The sequence below is a fragment of the Ranitomeya variabilis genome, chromosome 1 (genome assembly GCF_051348905.1).
Source record: "Ranitomeya variabilis isolate aRanVar5 chromosome 1, aRanVar5.hap1, whole genome shotgun sequence".
In the NCBI taxonomy this organism is placed as follows: domain Eukaryota; kingdom Metazoa; phylum Chordata; class Amphibia; order Anura; family Dendrobatidae; genus Ranitomeya; species Ranitomeya variabilis.
Genome location: NC_135232.1, coordinates 405,051,816 through 405,070,611, shown reverse-complemented (window position 1 = coordinate 405,070,611; position 18,796 = coordinate 405,051,816). Strand labels below are relative to the sequence as shown.

At 42.4% G+C, this 18,796-nt stretch overlaps 1 protein-coding gene across 1 annotated transcript in view; it reads right to left on the bottom strand.

Moving 5' to 3' along the window:
• Positions 1 to 18,796, bottom strand: part of UHRF2 (ubiquitin like with PHD and ring finger domains 2) — a 138,309-nt gene that overhangs the window by 24,686 nt on the left and 94,827 nt on the right. The window contains exons 4-7 of the mRNA XM_077249183.1: positions 18,414 to 18,632; positions 17,384 to 17,493; positions 14,753 to 14,939; positions 14,133 to 14,256 (exon numbers count right to left, since the gene is read on the bottom strand). Of these exons, the coding sequence (XP_077105298.1) occupies positions 14,133 to 14,256; positions 14,753 to 14,939; positions 17,384 to 17,493; positions 18,414 to 18,632 (640 nt within the window). The remainder of the gene's footprint in view (positions 1 to 14,132; positions 14,257 to 14,752; positions 14,940 to 17,383; positions 17,494 to 18,413; positions 18,633 to 18,796) is intronic.

Genomic DNA, 18,796 nt, shown 5'->3' with positions numbered 1-18,796 from the left:
AAAAGCGTTACCAGCCAGTCCGTGCCTGCATGTAGCCGAATGCTGTGCGGAGAAAATTACCGTAAGTTTATTCTCCCCGGCAGCGGCCCCTGTTCAGTCATCACTGTAAGAATACAGAGCGGTAGCTGCAACCATGCTTCCAGCCCTGACTGACAGTAGTTCTGCATTGGGTCCGGCTGTCAGTCATGGCTGGGAGCGTGGTTGCAGCCGCCATTCTGTACACTCAGAGCGATGACTGAGCCCAACAAACAGGCTCTCCGTGCATGTGTTGTGACTGTCAGGGTATGTGCACACGTAGATAGAACCTCTGCGGATTTCTCTGCACCTGTTTAGAGAAATACGCAGGTAAAAAGCACTGCGTTTTACCTGCGGATTTGCCTCAGATTTTGTGCGGATTCCACATGCGGATTCCTATAATGGAGCAGGTGTAAACCGCTGCGGAATCCGCACAAAGAATGAACATGCTGCGGAATAAACGCAGCGATTCCGCCCGTTTTTTTCCGCAGCATGTGCACTGCAGATTTTGTTTTCTATAGGTTTACATGGTACTGTAAACTTAGAAGCTCCTTCGGATTGCTATAATTTTGACAGAAGGAAGGCAAGATAATATCCTAGCTCCTGTGGAAATCAGTGACCACCTTAGAAAGGAATGCTGTATCCAACCTCAGAATGAGACAAGCATCGTGGATTTTTAAGTATGGATCTTTAATAGAAAGGGCCCAAGTTTTGCCTATGCGTCATGCTGTCGTTATTGCCACAAGGAAAACGGTCTTAAGGGATATGGATTTGAAGTCTGCCTGTCTAAAGGCTTGTATAAGGCGTTTATATTTAGACTGAGGACCCATGGAGGCACAGAGCATCTTATTGTAGGTTTAAGCCGGTGGATAGCCTTAACGAAACGCACTATTGAAGGATGATTGGCCAGTGGATAGTCAAAGAATGATCTTAGGGCTGATATCTGCACCTTTAAAGTACTGCGTCTTAGTCCTTTGTTGAACCCTGACTGAAGAAAGTCTAATATGTCAGGAATATCTTGGCCTGAAGTGATGGAAACTGGACTTCTACTTTGGGGAAGATAGCTGAAGTCACTGGCTTCCTGCTGTTCTGAATTGTAGATATGACTTAGGCTACTTTCACACTAGCGTCGGTACGGGGCCGTCGCGCTGCGTCAGCCCGACGCATACTGTGAAGAAAATGCCCGACGTTGGCAGCGGAAGCAGTCTTAAGACGCTTCCGCTGCTTCATTGTAAGGTCCGGGGAGGAGGGGGCGGAGTTTTGGCCACGCATGCGCGGTCGAAAATGGCGGTCCCGACGCACAAAAAAACGTTACATGTAATTTTTTTGTGGCGGCGGTGCGCCAAAACACGACGCAACCGTCGCACGACGGTTGCGACGTGTGGCACTGCGTCGCTAATAAAAGTCTATGGAGAAAAAAAACGCATCCTGCAGACTTGTCCAAAAATATCCTGATATGCTGATCTTTTCGGTGTGCTTGACGTCTTCATAACGCTTCCCTCACTGCCCTGAGCTCCCTGTAATTTGAAGACTTGTCACGTATTGATGCGGGCCTTTTCTCTTGAAGATAACAACCTTCTATGTGAGCCCCCCAACCACTGTGGCCTGCATTAACAAATGGTGAGATAATCTTGGGTCTTCCTTTTTTGAGATTTGTTGGAATAGTCCACAGGACAGAAACTCCTTCGCTTCTCCTGATAATCTCATCCTGCTGTCCAGCATGGCTGTTTTGCCGTCCAGGCTGATAAAACTTCTCACTGTAGGACCCTTGAATGGAATGGACTCCACTGAACGCTGGATATACATGAGGTACCGTAATTAAACCCAAGCTCCTCATTGCTTTCCTGATCGATATTCACTTTCCCCTCTGGATCTCTTTCCTGATTGTTTCCTGTTTGTGCAGAGGCAGAAAGGAGTATTGTTGTTCTGAATCCAGAAGCACCCCCCAGGAAGATTTTCCTCTTTTTTGGTTTGATTTTTTTTTTAGATTTAGCAACCATCACAAACACTTGAGAACTGCAATAGTTGTTGTTAGACGAGAGTTCACCTGACCTGGTGAGTCCGCTATTAATAGTAGATCATCTACGTATGGAATGATTAGGATGTCTTTTTTCACCAGAAAAGCCATTACCTCTACCACAAGCTTTGTAAAGATTAGGGGTTGCAGAGGAGAGACGGAATGGAAGGCAACAAAACTGAAGATTCTGAATTTTCCCCTGATCCTTAATTGCAAACCTGAGGAATTTTTTATATAAAAAATGTATGGGTACGTGATAGTAGGCACTCTTTACGGCTAACGTGTTCATCACTGAATCTTTCTTTATCAGGGGTAAGATTGATTTCAATGATTCCATCTTGAATTGTTTGTAAAGAAAATGCTGATTTAGCGGTTTTAAATTGAGTATTGGCTTTCTTTAGGGAGAGCAGACAAATAATGGCCCTGATATAGTTGGGACCATGGCACGTGAACCACCACTTCTAAGACTGAGTTCTTTTAAGTCTTTTAGGAGTCTTTGATGGACCCACGGAGACTGGGCAGATGTTAGGCAGAATATTTTGGGAGGCATATGAGTGAAATCTATTCTGCACCCCTGAAAGACTGTTTATATTATCCATTGATTCCTGGATATTTCTTGCCAGCCCCCAAGGAAGCATTGAAGCCCCACCCTCCCCACCTCGACGCCATTATCTGCCCCTCTTCCTCTACCACATTTGGGAAAGCTCCACCTACCCGATTTCCCTCCCTCTATAGTCTTGCATGGGATGAGTGCAAGCTTGCCAAAAGGAAGGCATCTTCCTCGGTCTTTCTTCAGGGAACCCTTTTTTAGTATCTGAAGCCTTCTCTAGCAGCTTATCCAGGACTTGCCTAAACACATGTAGGCCTGAAATGGAGCATAGTTCATTTTTTGAGTGGGTAGCTCCTGGCTACATACTCAGCTATAGAGTCCGTCTTACAGCACTGGACCGTGCACTGTTCCTTGCAGCAAACCGAAGGAACTCCGCAGAGGCATCTGCCATGATATTGGTTGCCATCTTCAGTAAGGGTAGTGATCTCAAAATTTTGTCTCTAGGGGTTTTATTCTTTGTGATTTTCCAATTCCTCTACATAAGACTTATTGACCTGGCCACCGAAGTGGCAGCTATATTTGTGTTAATGATGGCCTAGGAGGATTCCCAGGTTTTTTTTTAAGGCGGTCTTCTGATCTCTTATCCATTGGATCCTTAAGACTAGAAGAATCTTCAAAAGGAATAACTTTTCCTAGCAACTCTGGCTACTGGTATGTCGATATTTGGGATCTCTTCCCATACTTTGATGCCTTTCTGCATCAAAGGGAAGGTGAGATTTAAAAGCTCTTGAGCTAAAGGTACCTTCACACTGAACAACTTAACAACGATAACGATAGTGATCCGTGACGTTGCAGCATCCTGGATAGTGATATCGTTGTGTTTGACACGCAGCAGCGATCAGGATCCTGCTGTGACATCGTTGGTCGGAGCTAGAAGGCCAGCACCCTATTTCGTCGCTGGATCACCCGCTGATATCGCTGAGTCAGCGTGTGTGACGCTGATTCAGCGATGTCTTCACTGGTAACCAGGGTAAACATCGGGTTACTAAGCGCAGGGCCGCGCTTAGTAACCCGATATTTACACTGGTTACCATTGTAAATGTAAAAAAAACAAACACTACATACTCACCTTCCGGTGTCTGTCTCGTCCCCCGGCGTCCGCTTCCCTGCACTGTGTCAGCGCCGGCCGGCCGTAAAGCAGAGCACAGCGGTGACGTCACCGCTCTGCTTTACGGCCGGCGCTTACACAGTGCAGGGAAGCGGACGCCGGGGGACGCGTCAGACACCGGAATGTAAGTATGTAGTGTTTTTTTTTTTTTTACATTTACACTGGTAACCAGGGTAAACATCGGGTTACTAAGCGCGGCCCTGCGCTTAGTAACCCGATGTTTACCCTGGTTACCTGGGGACTTCGGCATCGTTGGTCGCTGGAGAGCTGTCTGTGTGACAGCTCTCCAGCGACCACACAACGACGAAACAGCGACGCTGCAGCGATCGGCATCGTTGTCTATATCGCTGCAGCGTCGCTTAATGCGACGGTACCTTAAGCTTTTTCCCATTCTTCCAGGATCATGGCTGTGATTTGTTTATTTACCGGAAAAACTATTTCTGCTGACTTTTTTTTTTTTTTAATCAGGTAAATTTTTATTAATTTTATAACAGTTACACATATACAAATAACATTATCAACAAAGATGTTTAAACCCCCCCTCCCCCATACCTTGAAAACCTCCATCCCCTAACATTTGTTATTCAGGATACCATATCATAGATATATGACCATACAAAACAGAATAAGTCAGGCCAGTCAAACCACACACAGCCGATTGGCATTTGTAAACGCAATGTGTAGTGATTCCATAGTAACTGATACACATCTAACAAGATCCTATAGATGCTGATCGATGGTTACCTCCAAGCAAGGGACCCCATAATTTATCAAAATATTTACTTCTATCCCTTTTGAGGTATATCCCTTTTTCCAATGATATGAGGGACTCAGCTTGATTAATAAACTCTCTGCCTGTCGGGGGAGTTGCAGAAATCCAGTTTTTTAGCAATCAGTTTTCTAGCTATGTATAGTAATCGAGCTATGGCAAGTTTCCCAGTCTCAACAGTACATAGTTCATCTACATATCCCAGTATGCAGGTGAGAGGATTATTAGTCACCACGCACCCATAGGCTAATTCTATATGGTCCAAAACTGCTCCCCAATATGAGTGCAGACGCGGGCATGACCATAACATATGCAATATTCCTACTTCCTGTTGAGCGCAGACCTATTTAAAACATCCTTTCAGGTGATCTGTATACTCTGTGAATGACAGATATGCAAGAGTCATTTGGGCTCACTAAGTGAAAGATTAGGTATGTATTCCAGCACCAAAGCCCACTCATCATCTGAAAATAACACGAATCGCTGTCTGTTTAACCAACAGAGGGAATTTCTTAAGGGAGACAAAGAGAAGGTCATTATAGACACTAGATATTACCCCCTCCATGGCTCCCTCTGAGCAAACAGTGTCCAATACCACATCTCTCTGAGTTTTAACGTCTTTCACTTTACATTGGGCTCTATAGGCGTGTTTCAGTTGAAAGTATTGAAAGAAGCAACTATCAGGTAGATAGAACTCTTTTTGTAGACCGTCAAAGGATTTAAGTCCCTCATTGCCGACCATCTGGTTAACGTACTGTATACCCATACTCTTCCAGGTCCCTAACTCAGTTTGGCAAATTCTGAGTGTAAGTCATTACTCCAAATAGGTGTGTACATTGATAAGTGTTCGACCTTTCTTATTTTTTTATTTTAAGACAAACCTTGGAAATTAAGTCCAATGTAGGGTATACTGAGAGACCCCCAAACCTGCCTGCTTCTAAACTTTCCACAAGGTGCCCCTGTCACACAGTGTTTTGAATAAATTTACAGACTGTCATTTTCTTTCCATCCCTTCAAATGTTGGCATTGAGCCATCAGAAAAAAAAAAAACATGCATTGGGCAGTGCCAGGCCACCGTCATCTTTTGGTCTCTGCAAAGTTTCTAGTCTTATTTTGGACTGCCCTTTATGCCAGATCAAATCTCTGAAAAGCGTGTTTATCTTATGGAATCTAGATAGCGGGAGCCAAATGGGAGAATTATGTAGAATATATAAAATCCGAGGCATCAACACCATCTTAATAAAGATTTAACCTGCCCACCACAGAGCGTTGGAGTTTACACCATGCCATTTTTTTTTAATTAACGCGCTGCAAGAGAGTGGCTGTACAGCTGTAAAAAATTTTGGAGTAATACCTTGATAAAATGTTTATACACCTTCGCAGGGAGGCCATCTACGCCTGGAGCTTTATGTGGGCAACGTGGCCATTTCTAAGAAATTCAAAATGTTTTCTTATGGAGGTCTAACCTTTGAAGATCAAACAAAAGAGTTCCAGCAACAGACATCCAAAATCAGATTATTTAGTGGACGTTAAAACTTCATTTTATTACAATGCCTTTAAAAACATGCTGTTAAAATGGTGAGTGATGGATTAAGCATTTCAACAAAAGTGTTCTTAATCATAACCATATCTGTGATCAGTGGAAAAGCATAGCTAAATAAAAAGGAGGAATAGGAAATGAGGTGAGCAATTAGTCATGTAAATGAGACAATTATGCTAATGACACAACATAAAAAAAAAAAAGCATAATATCATAGATGTAAAGACATGAGTTCAATAATAATACATAATAACCGTTCTCTTATTCAGTCCAGAAGGAACTCTGGAATTAAACTTGAAAATGAATTGCGCTTCTTTAAAATGCAATCCTTTGTCTCTATCACCACCTCGATCACTGATAAGAACTTCCTCTAATGCATGAACATGAAAAAAGTCCAGACAACCTTTGAAGACAGATGATTTCACTTGAATTGTCCATATATCGACATAAGCCACACTGGTGTTTAATGCATTTCTATGAACCAGATAGGGATAACTGGCAAAATTGAGTGCTCCTTATTGCGTAAACCTACTGCCGGGAACTCGATACTGCTTGCTAACAGCTGCCATCCCAGGCATGTTGTTAATAATGTCCCAACAGGAGAGTCTATTCGAGCTAAAAGATGTTGTACTAATAAAGAAGATTTTTTTGAAGGAATGGGCTGCTATTGACCGCAGATTTAAAAACCGTGGCTATTCAACCAGTGTGCTAGAAAAGGCAAGGATTAAGGCTGATCGTAAAAGCAGAGCAGATCAGAATACTTACAGCAGAAAAAAACTGCATGCAAGAATCTGCCTAATTTAACCTCTTCAACTACATATAGTAATAATTTCCATCAAGTAATTGATGTGATTAAAAAATACCTTCCTGTGTTACATGCTGATGACATCTTGAAAAAGCTGTTGGACAAAGGTGTAAATTTTGTATCCAGGAGAGGAATTACTATTGGTAACATGATATCACCTTCTGATCGCACAGTAAGGCAAAAGGTTAAAACAAAACGTAACTGGTTATCCCTGTCTGGTTCATATAAATGCGGTAAAGGTCAGTGTGGCTTGTGTCGAGGTATGGACAATTCAAATGAAATCAAAGCCACAACTGCTCCTTATACACACAAGATCCGCACGTTTATTAATTGCAGTACAACTTACGTGGTTTATGTTATTACGTGCGCACAGTGCAGTCTTCAATATGTCGGATGCACTACACGATCTCTCAGGACTAGAATTGCGGAACATATATATTATATGATGCCACAAATACCACAAGAAGTTTATCAGGAGCTTCTATTTTTTCATCTGTCCACAAAGGTTGTCTGGACTTTTTTTATGTTCATGCATTAGAGGAAGTTCTTATCAGTGTATTGCATTTTAAAGAAGCGCAATTCATTTTCAAGTTTAATTCCAGAGTTCCTTCTGGACTGCATAAAAGAACGGATATAATGTATTATTATTGAACTCTAGTGATGAGAGAGTATACTCGTTGCTTGGGTTTTCCCGAGCACGCTCGGTGTCCTCCGAGTATTTATGACTGCTCGGAGATTTAGTTTTCATCGCCGCAGCTGAATGATTTACAGCTACTAGCCAGCTTGAATACATGTGGGGATTTCCTAGCAACCAGGCAACCCCCACATGTACTCAGGCTGGGAAGTAGCTGTAAATCATTCAGCTGTGGTGATGAAAACTAAATCTCCGAACACTAACAAATACTCAGAGACCACCCGAGTGTGCTTGGGAAATCCCGAGCAACGAGTACACTCGCTCATCACTATTGAACTCATGTCTTTACATCTATGATATTTTGTTTTTTTTTGTTTTGAATGTTTTGTGTCATTAGCATAATTGTCTCATTTACATTCTAATTGCTCACCTCATTCCCTTTTCCTTTCATCCATTTCTATTTAGCTATGCTTTTGCACTGATCACAGATATGGTTATGATTAAGAACACCTTCGTTCGAAACGCGTAATCCATCACTCACCATTTTAGCAGCATGTTTTTAAAGGCATTGTAATAAAATTATTTTTTTAATGTCCGCTGAATAACCTGATTTTGGATGTCTGTGGCTAGAACTCTTTTGTTTGATTACCACAGCCGCTTTTTCAAAGCACCATCCTGGAGTCCACACCCAAAGCCAGTGAAATTCATTTAATGGTGAGCTGAATAACTTTTTTTCCCCTATATTGACTAACCTTTGAAAAGTATAGTGTGTCATAAAATTAAAGCAGAACCTCCAGAATCTCTCCCGTAGACAGTAAGTGCCCTTCTCTTTCACCTTCTTCACAAAAAGGTGATTCCTTGAAAGGCTCCTTTCCTCTCAGCTTTTTGCAATAACGTCCGTGTAGCCAGGGACTGGGCTGTTTTAAGCCTACTTTGAGCACCAGGTGTAGGATCATCTATCACGCTAACTTCAGTCTGCCTGAGTTCTTGAAATACTGCCTGTTCTGCTGTTTTAGTTTTCATTTTGCTCCTAGTTATTTCTCTAATAAATATCCCTCTCAGGTAGGCCTTCATAGATTCCCCGACTATTGGAATAGATGCTGTTCCATTATTAATTTGAAAAATCGTAGTTACTTACCGATAACGGTATTTCTCTGATCCATGACGGCACCACGGAGAGAGAGGGATCCGCCCTCAGGGACAGGAAACCTACAGGTGAAAAAAGGCGGTACCTCTCTCCCACATCAGTTGGTTTACAGAGCCTTAACAGAACTTCAGCTGTAATTTAAATGGTTAAACTAACAAAAATATTTTAATCTTAATTTTAAGCTTATAAGAGGCACCACATGACTATATATTAATAGATAAATCTAGTGGGCACACCCACACGTGAAGGGAGGGAATGTACGGGTGCAGTCATGGGATCAGAGAAATACCGTTATCAGTAAGTAACTACGATTTTCTCTTTCCCCCATGACGGCACCACGGAGAGAATTCATAGAATGTACATTGGGGGGGCCACTGCCTCCAGAACCCTTCTGCCAAAGGTGAGGTCTGAAGTAGAGGTTAGGTCTAGCCGGTAATGATTAAAGAACGTAGAGGGAGACGACCAAGTCTACATATCTGTTCAATAGAAGCTCCAGCTCTCTCTGCCCATGAGGGTGCTACCCACAATGACTTTTCCAGGTATGCTGCAGGTTCCCAGTCAGGGACAGGAAACCGAACTGATGTGGGAGAGAGGTACCGCCTTTTTTCACCTGTAGGTTTCCTGTCCCTGAGGGCGGATCCCTCTCTTTCCATGGTGCCATCATGGGGGAAAGAGAAAAACTCTTTGAGGTCTACAGCCACTTTTTCTACGCTTATGATTTATAGCCAGAACTGATTTAATCTCCAGAGTCTAGGGGAGTTTGTGCCCAATATGAGTGAAACCCGAAGAGGACTGTGATCCAAGATAACTCTAGGCAAGTATTGAATATCTCCCATCAGGCAATCCATAGCCATATTCCCAAGCGCCTATACGAGACAAGGAGTTATGTGTTGTTCAATAACACGAGTATTGATAGGTATCCGGAAATCTATTTCTCCATAAATCTACCAGCGCAACCTCTAATGAAGGACCCAAAAGGTGTTATGTCCTCTTCTTTCCTAATAGGGTCATATTTCCCTTTATCCCAATGGGAGTCCATAATGTTGTTAACATCCCCAATAATCAAGAACGGAGTCCCCTGATTAGACGCAGATAAAGCTAATAACCTTACCAGAATATAGAGACGGGACGTAGGCGGAAACTATATGGATATTACTGTATCAAATATCTTACTGGTGAAATATACAAATTGTCCTTCTGCATCTATATCTACTTTAGTTAGGTTAAATGATAAAGAAGCGTGAACTATTATAGAGATTCACCTAGAATATGAAGAGAAGATGGAGTGGTAACTTGCTTGCATCCATCACTTCCTCATAGTATAAAGCCTCTCTTTTGTGAGGTGTGTTTCTTGCAAACACACTACAGAAGGATTTTGTGATTGAATATATTGAAGGATCGCTGCTCGTTTTGTCCAATCTGAAAGACCCCTGACATTCCAGCTTATAATCTCAATTGCTCCAGACATTATTGCTAGGATCATATATTGTACTCCGGATCTTGTTGTGAATGTCATTACACTGTGTCTTTACTATATGCCAGTACTTCAAGGACTCATCCTGTGATTGCCCCCCCAAACATAACAAGTAACCTTTGTTTTTGCACCTCAGTTTAATAATCTGGAAAGACAGAGATCTTATGTCCATTAATAGAGAGATCAGTAATATATCTGGCCTTCCTCAGTATATTATCTCGATCCCGACAGTGCAGAATTTTTCCCAGCATTGGTCTAGGAAGGTGACCCGGTGGCAGGGGTCTCGAAGGGATCCGGTGGGCTCTCTCCACTTCAAACATGGCAGACAGGACTTTTGTGCTAAATTAATTTTTAAGCCAGTTTTCAGTGAATTCAGAAGGAGATCCTTTTTTTTCGGGAATCCCTATTATTCTCCATTTATTCCGCCTCAGGCAATTTTCAAAGTCGTCTGTTTTAGCAATTAATGTAGAAATACGTTGGACTGACCTCTCCTGGATCTTCCTAACATTGACAACATCGTCCTCATTTGTGCCCACTCTCTCTTCCACTGCACTTGTCCTTCCCGTTACTGCTTAAGATTTGATTTGATATTAGAAATGTCCTCTTTAATGCCATCCATTTTCTGAGTCAGGATACTTAATGTGGCTTTGCAAAAGGATACCATCACAAATACATCTTTAATAGTGGATTCTGGTGAATCTCCATTCGCCTCAGCTTGCTGCATAGTTTTCCCCCTGCTTGTCAGACGCTGCAGGTTCTGCTGGGTGCAGTTGTTCCTCTCCCTCCTTCTCTGAAAGTTCATCATCAGCAGGGTTACTTAGCATGCTGGCAGCTTGCAGCATATTAGCGGCCTCAGTCTCCAAGCGAGCAAATCGCTACAATTTAGCAGCCACTTCAAACGTCTTTGCAAGGGCTGTATTAGCTTGTGCAGCTTCTGCCTTGGCATCAGCGCCATCTTGAATTTGAGCGCTTACCATAGCCCCAGGATCCCCAGGTCATTCTGCCAGCCAGTACACTCAAATGATTGATCCTTAGGGTACCGTCACACATTGAAATTTTCATCGCTGCGACGGCACGATCCGTGACGTCGCAGCGATCGTATGAATATCGCTCCAGCGTCGTAGACTGCGGTCACACGTTGCAATCACGGCGCTGGAGCGATGCCGAAGTACAGTGAGAGCAGATCGCAGCACCGCTGTGATCTGCTCTCACTTTCCGGCCGGCACTCAGAGCAGGAAGCAGACGGCAAGGGACCTGAAGGACACCGACGGGTGAGCATGTACGGTTTGTTTTTTTACGTTTACGCTTGTAACCAGGGTAAACATCGGGTTACTAAGCGCGGCCCTGCGCTTAGTTACCCGATGTTTACCCTGGTTACAAGCGAAGACATCGCTGGATCGCTGTCACACACAACGATCCAGCGATGTCAGCGGGTGATCAAGCGACGAAAGAAAGTTCCATACGATCTGCTACGACGTACGATTCTCAGCAGGATCCCTGATCGCTGCTGCGTGTCAGACACTGCGATATCGTAACGATATCGCTAGAACGTCACGAATCGTAACGTCGTAGCGATGGAAATTTCAATGTGTGACGGTACCCTTAGCCTACATTGATCCTTTGTCCTGGTGTGAAAGATAAGTGTTTCGGAGCATAGATCAGGATAAAAGCTATAAATCTCAGCAGGAGATCTCTGTGCTGCTTCCTACTTCATGCTGTGATAGGCCACCCCCCATTTCTGCAGACTCTTAGGCCGCCAAACATTAAATCTTGGACTGTCAATGGCTCAGAGGGGTATTCAATTTTTATGGTACCCCTAAGGGCTTGTAAGAGTGCATCTGTATTCTCCGATGAAAATAAGTATTTCTTCCCTTCCTCGGGTAATAATGCTGTGGGATTTTCACTTGATTCAATTTCCATAAGGCTGAATAAGGGCAGTAATAGTACTCTGCATTTCTCCCTTAATTATAGCTTTCATGTCTGTTAGGAATGTGGCTTGCTCGTCCTTAAGTACTTTAGCAATATAATTCTCACAGAACTTTTTGTTGTACTTTCCCAGAAATTTAACATTACAGGTACCACATCTATTAGCTTTCCTTTCAGTAGCCGAGGTGGATCGTCTATGTGTTTCCTTGTCCTAGGGAAACAATATAAAAACTATATAGACTATGCTTGGACAGGAAGGTAAGGTGCCACTGTTTAGGGCCTACTCACGTGATCTAGGGATGGTTCTACAGACTTGATATCTGAACGGCTAGCATTCTGCCCTTCCGTGGTAAGATAGGATTGCTGGCGATGGCTAACCCCCTGACCTTTAAATTGTTTGTCTCACCTGGTTTCAGATCATCTGAGTCGTCAGATCCTTCTGAGCCCCATTTGCTTCCAATCCTGATTATTAGGCCCAGTACCGCAGGAAAGCACGCTGATAATGCGCCCTCCCCATGCGTCATTTGCTCCTGGGATGAAAGGGCCGCTGGTACTTCCAGGACTGTTGTTCAGGAGTACGCATCCCAACCGGAAGTATGTTCTGGAGCACGCGTTGCCACGTGTTCCTCCGATCCGACTCAAACACTCCCTGGACTTGGCAGCAGGAGCACAGAGCCCTCTTGAGAGGGATACGGCTGTTGCCAAGAGCACAAGGCTCGGCTGGAATGCTGAGAGACCTCTTTAGAGGTATCAGCATGGCTGTTTTACTAGGGGAGGGAAGGTATGGAACCCCCACACCCACATTAAGATGTTCAGTTGTGGAGAGCTCATCTTCCACGTCTGTCCTTGATAGGGACAGGAAAAACACTGGTAGGTGGTGGTTGGAAGGGGCTATTTAATCTCTTCTGTGTTCCTGTCTCTATTAAGGATAAGAAGGACTACCTTCGGGCGGTGCCCTCAGGAGGGACGTCCAGGTAAACGTGTATTTAAACGGCAGAGAAATGTTTTACCTCACAGAAAGAATCAGTTGTGATTCTGTGCTGTAATGTATGTATACTCATTTGCCTCCTCCCCTGCCCATGAGCTGTGGTATGATCAGACCATGTCCCTGCATGATCAGACATTAAACAGCACACAGCAGGGGCACATTTATAAGATTATGTCAGCACAGGGACATTTTTATTTATTTTTTTTTTTTTTAAACACATGCAATTGTGGAAATTATTTTTTTAAAAAGATGTATTAATTAAAGGGGTTGGCCACTTTTCGGACAACCCCTTCTCAATCCCTATATTTGCCCCCCCGTAAAATAATAACACCTGTACTCACCTCCCATATGGTTACAGCTGTTTTGGCACTGGCTCTCCTGGGGATCACGGGACATTGTCACACGATATCTGTGGTCAGCACTGGCTTCACTCTCCAGGCATTCAAACTAATCACATACACCCAGAGGAAGTGAGCTGCTGCTCTCACTTCCTCCATATTTATGTAATACTTCTGAAGGCAGGGGGAGTATAACGTGTGACAATGTCACATGATCCCAAGGAGAGCCAGTGCCGACACAGATGGAACAGTGTCGAATTGAGGAATCGAGAATAAGTGTAATTTTATTGGGGGCAAACAAATGGATAGTGAAGATGTTGTCAGAGTAACTCCTTTAAAGTATACTTTGTTCATGGGACAACCCCTATAAAAGCACATAACATATGTAAATGTAACAAACTGAATATACAACACACTTCTTTCCAGCTAACTAGCTACATTACGCAATAAGTCTATTGAATGAAATATGTCAGGTAAGAAAACAGGCCTTTAAAGGGGTTGTCTGATTAAAACAAGCTATCGCTTGTTGATTGATTGGGATGCACCACATGTGTGATCTATGCTCCATTCTTTCCCTATAGGGCTGCGGAGTTCTGTGCTTGGCTTTTCCAGCAGGCCCACAGGAAATAAACAGAGCGGCCACCTGCCTCACCATTTTCTAGCAGAGATTAACGTTCCCAATCTGGGATAAAAGTTCCCTGATCTGCTGAATGGTGCGGGTCCCTGTAGATAGGCGATGACTTGTTTTAAGTATACATTACCTTGCCCCAGTCTCTTTGGCTTTCGGTGCTTGCCGATGGCATCTTTGCCTTCTTTTTACTTTGCTTCAGTTTTTCTCCAGCTTTCACCACCTCAGTTGCATCATTTTTGCAAGAAGGACAATACCTGAAAGTAGATTTGTCTTGTGAGATTAAAAAAAATGCAAAACAATGTTTAAGTAGACAAATTATCTGTTTTAACTATATTTATCCATTATCTATTTTAATTACAGTACATCCCATGACACAAACATAAAAGGAAACATGAGCTTTGAAGCCCTTATCCTTGCCAATCTGATGTTTCCATTCTATTCCTTATTTCAGATCAATTTCTGTCACATAAACCTCACAAATTAGCTTCAATCAAGAACAAGGCATAGCTATATACATCATTATGGACTTTAAAATAAGGACTATATTCTTCTATATAGGCTGTGAACCAATATCCATAAATGCTCCCAACTAGGCCATAGCTAGTGTGTCCTCCATACTAATACAAAGTTACAAACATCAATTCCATACATGTGTAAGGAGCATGCACATTTCACTCCCACCAATATACAATTTCAAGAGTCTCTCTTTAAACAGGATAGAATTAAAATAGCATGAAACAAAGAACTTGCCAGTCTTCATCTTCAGGTATTTTGGACAGCGGAGGATTTAGGCAGTATATGTGGTAAGCCATATTGCATTCATCACATAAAAGTTGCATATGTGCATCCTGCTTTCCTCCACATAAATAACATGAGCAAAAACGGCATTCTGCATTGGGGTCTGCCTTGCAATGTTTACATTCCGGACCACTCTTCCCTTTAAAAATAATAAAATAATCAGGTAAACTTCCCTGTTTGGTTAGTGACTTTAGCTCTTCAATGAAATTACACTTCAATAGATTTATGTGAAGAAGAAAAAAAAGACGCATACAACAGAAAATTATTACAATTGTCAGCGTGAAAGTGTTGGTGTTGCTCTTTTTTGCAAAATGTATGTCTGGTATGTTCATGTGTGCATCAATTTAAACCACTTAACAACCCCTGGAGCTTTTTTCGTTTTTGTGTTTTTGTTTTTCGCTCCCCTTCTTCCCAGAGCCATAACTTTTTTATTTTTCCATCAATTTGGCAATGTGAGGGCTTATTTTTTGCGGGACGAGTTGTGCTTTTGAATGACACCATTGGTCTTACCATGTCGTGTACTAGAAAACGGGAAAAAAATTCCAAGTGCGGTGAAATTGCAAAAAAAAGTGCAATCCCACACTTGTTCTTTGTTTGGCTTTTTTATTTAGGTTCACTAAATGCTAAAACTGACCTGCCATTATGATTTTCCAGGTCATTACGAGTTCGCAGACACCAAACATGTCTAGGTTCTTTTTTATCTAAATGGTAAAAAACAATTTCCAAACTTTTCTTAAAAAAAACAAACCCTCACTGGGATTGGATGAGGGCTTATTTTTTCTGTGCCTAGCTGACATTTTTAATTATACCATTTTCGTGCAGATACGTTGCTTTGTTCGCCCGTTATTGCATTTTAATACAATGTCGCGGCGACCAAAAAAAACATAACTCTGACGCTTTGACTTTTTTTCTCACTACACTGTTTAGCGATCAGGTTAATCCTTTTTTTATTGATAGATCGGGCGATTCTGAATGCAGCGATACCAAATATGTGTATGTTTGATTTTTTTTTTTTTTGAATGGGGCGATTTAAACTTTTTTTAAATATTTTTTTTAAACTTTTTTTTATTTTGGCATGCTTCAAAAGCCTCCATGGGAGGCTAGAAGCTGCCATAACTGTCATGTCGGACGCTGTTCAGACCAGGTCGTCCGACAGACAGCGGTAATTCCGCTTTTGACCACTATTTGCTCATTGGCGTCTGCTAGATTTTATCTAGCTGTTCCGGGGTTAATTTACCTAATCCTTGGATTGGAAGCTGGGCCATGCCCACTGCCTTTAAATAGTTCTCCTGATCTTTGGGCGTCGCCGATTATAGCTTCTGTCTTGTGCGTTGTTATCTCGGTCTGGTGAGGAGAGCTGGTGGTGTATTTTCCTTTGTCTTATTTACTCCGTCCTATATTTGTATTTATTTTGCCCTGCACATTTATAGTGTATTCCAGAGTGACTGCGGCGTGGTGTATATTTTCCTTTATCCTTGTCTGTGCTAACTGTGGGTATTGGGGAATAACATCTTCACTGGGTGGTGGGCGGAGGTTTCAGCCTAGGGCTGAGCTCAGGAGACAGGGTGAGGTTCGAGGCCTGGACATGCACACCTTCAGTGTAAACTCCAGGTAGAGGGTCAGTCAGGATTTCCCTAGTCTGAGGGAAACTGCAGGGGCCCGAGTTATTAGCTCTCGCTCACCTAGTCTCTCCCTGACAATAACTCGATCGGCTCTGCTACATAGAGACGATTGCTCAGATCACCTCTATGTAGTAGAATTACAGCATTGCTATGAGTGCCGACCACAGGGTGGCGCTCATAGCAATCTGGCATCAACAACCATAGAGGTCTGCTGGAGACCTCTGGTTGTTATGCCGACGCACCGATGACTCCCAATCATGTGACGGGGGTCACCGATGCACGCATTTCTGGCTGGATGCGCTTGTTAAATGCCGCTGTCAAGAGTTTGACGGCGGCATTTAACTAGTTAATAGGCGCGGGCGGATCGTGATTTCACCCGCGCCAATTGCAGGCACTTGTCAGCAGTTCAAAACAGCTGACATGTCTCGGGCTTTGATGTGGGCTCACCTCCGGAGCCCACCTCAAAGCTGGAGATACTGCCAGCTGACATACTATCCTGTCCGATGGCAGAAAGGGGTTAAAGGGAACCTGTCATTAGATTCACGTTGCCAAAAAAATGAGCAGCATAAATTATAGCCTGGCTGCGTCATTGCAGCCAACTCTGCAGTCTTTCAAAAAAAAATTGGAAAAGCAGGCTGGGAAATCTAGGGAGAGACATAACTCATCTGGTGCAGCCCTCTGCTGGTTTCTTGCCACACCGCCTTGACAGGTCTCTCCCATACGTGTACATGGAGACCTGTCAATTAACTGGAGCGAGGTGCGGAGTAGTCAGATGGAGATGTCATCGGATTATTCAGGTCTTTCCAAACTATGCTTTCTTTGAAACGCTGCAGTAGTTTAGAGGGAAACATAGCTGGCATTCATCTTGCCGATTCATCCTGCTCTTGGTTCAGGCAGCATGACAAATGACAAGTTCCCTTTAACGACTGAAAGAACATATTAGACCTTTTTATTGACTTACTTTTAAAATCTCCATCTCCAGATGACAGAGGATATGCTCCAGGCTTCTCTATCTTGTAGATCTCATCAGGAAAAATAACTTTACAGTCATTAATTGCATTCACAGAGCCACTGAAACAAATATACAAATATAAATCAGTTACCATAGAAGCTTGAGCTATAGCTAATGAAAATTCTGAAGAAAGTTTTTTTCTCAATTTGGAGTCCCTCTACCATTAACCAATATCCACACAAACCTACAATTTAAGTCAGTAATTTCTATTTCTTCTACGGAGAACATCTATAAAGATAAATGTATTTAGCTCAGCCACGTCTGTCCCAATTATAGTTTTTTTTTTTTTTGTTGATTAGGTGTTACATTTTTTTTTTTTAGTCTTGGCAAGTTACTATGGGTCTAAGAGGGAACGTTTCTCCTTAGGAAGCGTAAGAGAGACTTATAGGTTATGTAATGCTCCTCTGGGAATTTAAACACCCCAAAACATGTGTCTGGAAACAGATTTTATTTGTTTTTTTATTTTAAAGGTAATCTGTCAGAAGGTTTTTGCTACCTCATCTGAGAGCAGCGTGAGAAAGAGACTATGAATCCAACGATGTATCAGTGAGTTTGATGATCTGACACGTCACGACATGCACCGACCCATGTAACTTCATGGAGCAACTCCGTTACTGATGACAGAGAAGATGTCAAGGCCTTGCCAGCATTGGAAACCTGGAAGGGAATCTACAGCTGCAAATATAGGAGAGTAGGATTTCTTTTTATCCCCTTTATGATAAATGTTAATCCAGCAGCAATGCTTGCCACCATTTTGATGCATTCACATAAATGACATTTTCCAAAAACTTGGTTTAGCTAGAATTCGCAAATTTGGGGAAATTCTAAATTAATTTTGTTTAGAATCTATTCGTTCCTCCTCATGAATAAAATATCTCCCAAGCAGCCTATTTATTGCAAATTTGGTGAATGTGCACATGGTAATTGACTCATCCTCTATATAGTTGATGCAAACTTCATTTTCACAGTCATAACTTACCCCAACAAAATTTTCACAAACACTTCTTTATTAGTTCTTGAATTTTCTTTTAAGTCTGTTATTTCAGCGTCAAACCAGAAACCTCGTTCCTCTGGAGTTTCAATATTGTAGTTCACCATAACCACAGCACCCACTTTCAGGTCACTCCACTTCAAAGTAGTTCTTGCCCTGGGCCGCAAATTGCTGGTCTCAATTTCTACGATTCCATTTTCAGGATAACTAAGACAGAAGATTTTTTAGAAATTGATGTCCGTAGGATCAACCCTTCAAGCAATCTATATTAGCATATAGGTCATAGGAAGCTGAATTGACTGATACATTGATATCTGCGATCTGATGTCTTATTCCAGAGAAATTTACATTTTTTGAATGAATGTGTAAAA